The sequence below is a fragment of the Stereum hirsutum genome (genome assembly GCF_000264905.1).
Source record: "Stereum hirsutum FP-91666 SS1 unplaced genomic scaffold STEHIscaffold_39, whole genome shotgun sequence".
Classification (NCBI taxonomy): Eukaryota; Fungi; Basidiomycota; class Agaricomycetes; order Russulales; family Stereaceae; genus Stereum; species Stereum hirsutum.
In genome coordinates this window covers 23-6,583 of record NW_006763169.1, presented here as the reverse complement: position 1 = coordinate 6,583, position 6,561 = coordinate 23, and the positions used below count along the sequence as shown (strand labels likewise).

Genomic DNA, 6,561 nt, shown 5'->3' with positions numbered 1-6,561 from the left:
GGGCTCTTGAGGACGCTGAAACGCCTTCTCTGCGACCAACTGAGGGTACCTTGACTCCTCAGTGGTCTTCTTCCGATTCGTCCTCAACTGCATAGCTCGAATTTCGAGCGAGCGTTGGGGCATCAAGTCGTCCCCATTGGGATCGAGCTTAATATCCATATTGGCATAATCAGACTCGTCAAGAGTTCCTTCGACTCTCTTGTAATAACGCGAAAAACAGTCGGCGACTTTGTTAAGTCGCCCTTTGACATATTTTATCGTAGCGTTATAGGGTTGCAAGAATTCTGACCAGCGCGTTTGACGCGGAGTCAGGTTCTTCTGTGAGTCGAAGAACTCAAGGGCCTTGTGGTCAGTCACTATTGTGAACTGCCGTCCGAGCAGTTTATCGGACCACTTTGCAAGGGCCTCAATCATTGCGAGAGTCTCCTGCTCGTAGGTCCGGTAATTTCTCTGCGCCGCAGAGAATCGTTTGGACATGAAACCAGCAGGACGGCAATTTTGCCAGTCCTCTCCTTGTCCATATACAGCACCGACGCCATAAATGGAGGCGTCGCAAACGACCCATATTGGCTCGTTTGACTTGGGATCTATGGGCTTGAGGATAGGGTACTTACATGCCATCTCACGTATCATACGGAAACAATGGTCGTGTATGGGTCGCCAAAGAAATTCACGCCCGTTTCGTACCATACCCGAGAGCACAGACGAGTACATTGACACGTCAGGCATAAAGCTCGAAAGGTATTGGACTAGCCCTAGGAACCGTTGGACCTCATTGTAGGTTTTCGGTGTGGGCCAGTTCCTGACCTTGGACATTTTGTCCGAGTCGGCGTGGATTCCTCGTTCGTCTATGACGTGACCGAGACAATCCATTCGCTTGGAATAGAAATCGCATTTCGATGCGATGAGGTAGAGCTGGTTCTGGCGCAGTTTGTCCAGAACGAGCCCTATATGCCTCTGATGATCATCTTTCGAGTTCGAGAAGATGAAGATATCGTCCATGTATACATGAACGAAATCACCTATGTATTCTCTAAATACATGGGTCATCAGACGTTGGAATGTAGCCGGAGCATTACAATCGCCCTGTTGCATTGTAGTGCTCACAAACGTGCCATAGATGGTGGCAAACGCTGTTTTCCACACATCTTCCGGCATAATTCGTATCTGCTCGTAAGCATCGCTCATGTCTATCTTTGAGCGATACTTAGCAGCAGCTACGTCCATCCGGATCTGATCTTGATCCGGGAATGGAGTGATATCCTTCCATGTATTGTCGTTCCGTTTACGACAATCTATAACGGTACGTAGGTTACCGTTTTTCTTGGGGATACATAACATAGGCGCGGCTTGGTTGGTGGTCCTTTCGATCCACCAGCCGGCTTTTGTGTATCGGATGATCTTATCCCTCAATTGGGTTTTAAGAACATCTGGACATCGAGGAAGGTGGTATTTTTCCACCTTACTCTCATCCATTAGAGGTATGCGATGGTTTATCGCCCTCATCGGAGGTAGGGTCAAGGGAACTTCGCATATAACATCCTTCGCAGACTCATACCAAGCCTTACGAAGGATGTCGATCTCTGCGTCGTTCTCCTCCTTCTCGGCTGCTTCAATTCGAGCTGCCTTCAGATTGAGATAACGTCGGGCTTGACGTTGTTCGTCTTTCGGGATGTACCTATCAGGTACATGTTCCGAACTGTGTACAGTAGGGAACGACTTCTCTTCTATTGATGAGAGGTCGACCTTAGGCTTACTACGGCTGTAAGCCTTCATCTTCCGAATTTTATCGGGGTCCTTCTGTGGTTGTGGTGGCTCTGCTGATTCCACCACTTCCTCCCCTACTCGAGCGGCCTCAGCATTTGCCAAGGTCGCGCGAGGGATTCATTCCTCATCCGGAACCTCCTCAACGCTCACATTTCGGTTCCCGAAAACGCGATGCTGAGGAGGAGAGACAGACGGAGGAGGGACAGTAGGCGGGGCGGCCACATCGGACGCTAGAATCTCCTCGGTTGATAGAGATTGAGGATGTTTATTAACATCCTTCATGGTGTGTACGCGTGCCACCGGGGGTTTATCCCGGGCGTACAATGCGGCCTCGTCAACTTGACGGCGGAACGTACGTCGCTGACGACGCACGACCCTCTCTTGTTCGAGAGTCAATGCCGGGTAAGTCTGGCCGTCAATTTCTACTGCTTTTTTGCCAAAGTCAAGTATGACTTTGTGCTGCAGTAGGAACGGGGTTCCCAGAATCGCATCATAATAGTCGATGTTAGCGACATCATAATACGCCTCAAATGAGGAGGTACCCATCTTGGCCAAGGCATGCGTACCATAGTTTATGGTCGACTTACTGCCAACTGTACCCAGTTGGAGAGTCATTGGCTCATCCAGCTCGACAAGTGGGGTCTTCGACACAACTGCAACATCAGGACTGATGGCGTTGGTCGTACTCCCAGAGTCGAAGAGCGTGTAGCACTTCAACCCTGCGATATCGATTTCTACAGCCAGTACGATGGCCTCGCGTTTGCCTCGTACTGGTTGTTTGCCACTCTTGACGATCTTGGCGTCATACACCCACGTAGGACGGTATTCCTCCTTGTTGGTGCGCTCACGCGAGGGGTTCATCGCCATCATAGATACTGAGGGCTGCTCGTGAGATTCGCTGTTCGTAGCAGCAACCTCCGCTGCTACTTCTGCCAGCAAATCTTCAGCGGTATGCAGCCGCTCATTCCTATTCTGGCGCTGACGTCGCTTCTTCTGCCTGCGACGCTCGCGGAGGATAGAATCGGCAACCTTGCTACTCCTTTCGTTGAGCTTATTGCCAACGGGAGGAGGAGGGGGTAAGTTTACCACCGGGGGCTCATCAGTCAACAAGTTGTTGACCTCTCGAGCTGCCCGACTGATTCCTTCCTTTATTAACATGCCCAAACCATCTTGGTCGGACATGTCATCCTTCTGGGCTTCAATCACCGTGAGAGCCATCCTCAGGGCACTTTGCCATCCGAGGGAGTATGCCTCACCCAGGGTCGGCACATTACCAGGCTGTCCTTCAAATGAAGAGACAGTTCCGTCCGTTGTGTCGTCAGCCTGCTCGACCACGAACGACCGCATTGGGCGTTCTGGTGTGGGAGCGCGACTTGGAGGAGGAGACTCCTCGCCCTCAGAGCGCTGGAGTGATTCCTCCACCTCCATTTCGCTATTAAAGCTCGTGTCGCCATCAGGCACGAACTCTACGCGGGCTTCGACAAAATCGCCTGATTCGAAGTCATATTCGCCTTCAGAATCGTCGAAACGACGATTAGTTACTCGCAGTCTCATTGACTGCCCTATCGTCGCCGTTTCGTCGTTCTCGTCTCCTTCAGAGTCTGACGAATCGACAGTTATCGCAGAATCAGAGACATTTGCCTCTGTTTCCTCGCCACAACCCCCACGGAGCCTCATGGCTCCCACTCGGGGGTTATCATCATCACTATCAGTTTCCACATCGGAGGTGTCTTCGCCTGGTGATCCTTCATCACCAGAGCGGTCGGTGTAGTCTCCTGCACCGTTCTCCGAGTCGGAATATTCGACAAATGGGGTACCCTCTGGTAGAGTGTCCTCATTTGTAGTTCTTGGGACATGACCGTCAGTCGGACGGTCATTCTCTTGTTCATCGTTGCTTCGGTCATCGACCGGACGCTGCGCATATAAGCGGCGCTTTTTGTTAGCCCCGTCCCTTTGCTTATCCTTGTCATCCTTCTGAGGGCAATCTCTGCCCCAGTGCCCCAGCTTGCCACAATTGTAGCACGCGTTCGGGTCGCTGGGCCGTTGTGTTTGCCCTCCTTGAGGACGAGAGGCAGCCGGACGAGGAGTAGAGTCCGTCCTACGTGGAGTAGAGTCCCGTGGGTTAGAGTCCCTCGGGGTCCTACTCCTCGTGTGGTCTCTTTGGGGTCTGGTTGACCCCGACGGATTATGGTGATTCGTAGGCCTTGACGTCGGCCTACTAGAGGAGGGTCTATTATTAGAGGGATTATTATCCCTGCTAATAATTTTGAGAGATGAAGACCTTGTCTTCGTTTTTCTCTCATCTTCTGCTTCGAAGTTGGATGCGAGTGTGTATCCACGCTCGCACCATTTAGCGGCATCGAGGAGCTCCGCCATTGTGGAGTCCTCGGGGGTTACCCTCTGCTGGAGTATCGCCTGTCGGCGTAACTTCGACGGCAGTTGATAAAAGAACTTACATTTGAGTGAGTATGCGTCTGGCATACTCCTCAAACGTTCTGCTGCGGTCAACAGACGGTCGTAGAATCCTCCGACCGTGTCTTTCGCTGACCACTTGCAGTTCTCGTATTGCTCGTTAGCAACACGAGCACTTGATGTATGGATGAAGCGCCGGTATAAGGCGCTCACCATACTCTCAAATGTTTGGTGACGGGTAAATCCCCTGATACTGTCGTATTCCTGGTTGAACCAGGTCTGCGCAGTACCCTTAAGGACTTGCCCTAGAGCAAGAATACGTTCTTGCTCCATCTCATCACTCTGACCACAAAGTTTGTACATCCGGAGCTGGCGGATGAATTTCATCATAAAGGTATGAAATCCATCCGGATCGTCAGCTCCAGAGTATTGCGCGACCTCAATTTTGAGGTTCTTTGCGAACGCTACTCCCGCGGAGTTTGTCACTTCATTGTCGAGGTGATGATGGATCATCTCGATTATGAGCTGTAGCTCATGATCCTGATGATCCCATCCTGCTGGTCTCGAAGTACTCACTTGAGACGCTGCACTACCTGCCTGCACTGGCCTGGTAGCAGAATACGACGAAGGGGGAATATAGTCCGAATCAGCATAAGCACTAGCTCCAGTATTTGGAACTCGTGCGCTGATTGAGGGTCCAGGGTCCTCGTCTTGATAACGAGGACCGTCAGCAAACCTCACCTCTTCCCGGCGTGTTACTGGGGTTCGTATTATCGAACGCAGAGGCGTAGGGGTCGTAGGAGGAGCAGGGCCATTAATCCTCCTGAAGTTACGTACCCGTATACGGTACTCTTCTTCAGGTTCACCCTGCCACTGATGGGGATCAGGTCTGTAAGGACCGTTAGATCCTTCCCCAGTTGCCTCTCCGGCTCGCTCAGCTTGTTGCCTTGCGAGCCTGTGTGCTTCGAGCTCTTCTTGAGCTCGGCGATGTTCAGCGGCCGCGTCTTCAGCCAGCTGTCGCTGCTGTTCTGCGGCCTCTTGTTCTTCACGCTCCACACGAGCGTGAACAGGTCCAGTCCTTCGCCGGTAATCGGCGTCGGACTCACCCTCTAGTCTCTCAAACGGATTGACATCTTCTGATGTCTCCCGTTGAGTCATAATTGCTCTGGACTTACCTTTGTCCACTCGCGCCTCTGCATCCTTATTGGATGAGGATGAGGGCATCGGATTACTATGCGGGACCCTTTTACTAGGTGTTCGAGTCCCGCTTTTAGAGTATATATCTGCCAATTCGGCAGATACCAAAGGTTCCGAAAATCGAAACCGCCCGTCTTGCTCGAAGGCGGTTTCAATTTCCACCAGGTTATCGATGATAGCCTGGCTCTCGTCCATTATACGAGTGCGCATCTCTCCCTGCTCTTGCAGGAATCGACGCGTTTTCTCGTCATAGTCGGAGTAAGCTTCCCTTGTGGACGCATGAAGCGCCGACAACCCGGTAGCCACTTTCCGAGCCGCCCTCAATTTCTGCTCGACGGTTTCGACGAGAGGGTCATTGGAGGGGGCCATAGACGATTGTCTATCCATCCCTTCATTCTGAAGGGATTGTTGATCATCGGAGAGCCTTCGTTGGGCTCTCCCTGCAGAGGCTGCGCCACTCGTTGTGGCGCCTTGACTCACCTGTTGAGTTTGACGGTGACGCTGCTCCGGTTGAGCTTCTTCGTCATCGTCATCGGAATTTTTGAGGTCGGGCGTCGGGGTTCGGGAATGGGTCCCATTGTTGGATGGAGAGGGGGCTGTAAAAGGAGGGGCGGAAAGGGGGGATGATGGTCGTTGGTCGAGAGCGTCGGTCTGCTCATCGCCGGACTCGCGGTCTGTCGACTCTTGCGAGTCGTGGGAGCCATCATCGGCGCCGCGAGTCACTGCCCTGGTCCTCGGCCTCTTGCCTGCTCCACCACCCCTTGCACCGCCGCCTCGCGTGTTCGAGGAGGACGGATCACCAGATCCTCCTCCGCGATTTCCTCCACGGCCTCGGGAGCTCATGGAAGATATTGGGGATATTGGTTGGAATAAAAAGTACGCACAGTAGATAGATCTTGCGGACGTTCAAAAAGTGTAAGAGGTTGGGGTCTTGGTCTTGAGGTATTCGCGCCTGAGAGAACGGTACCCGCCTGCCCGTCGAGGGTGCGGATGGTATTCCAAGAGGTACGAAGGTTACAAGTAAGATACAGAGTACATACGAGAGTCCATGAATATATATACGAGATCTGGCTTGTTTGCCAGGAGCAAACAAGCGCGCGTGATAAGATAAGATCGATCGCCCGGATACAGCAACGCGGAAGTGGCGCTTAGGATAGATGTGGCCCACTCATGTTGAGTGCCACA

At 52.4% G+C, this 6,561-nt stretch overlaps 1 protein-coding gene across 1 annotated transcript; it reads right to left on the bottom strand.

Annotated features, from left to right (window-relative positions):
• Positions 1–1,884: 1,884 nt before the first annotated feature.
• On the bottom strand, positions 1,885–6,219 carry STEHIDRAFT_164046 (uncharacterized protein; the record flags this gene model as incomplete). The annotated part of the gene is made up of 1 exon (XM_007311779.1): positions 1,885–6,219. One exon carries the CDS (start codon positions 6,217–6,219, stop codon positions 1,885–1,887), a length of 4,335 nt encoding a protein of 1,444 aa, XP_007311841.1.
• Between the last annotated feature and the right edge of the window lie 342 nt (positions 6,220–6,561).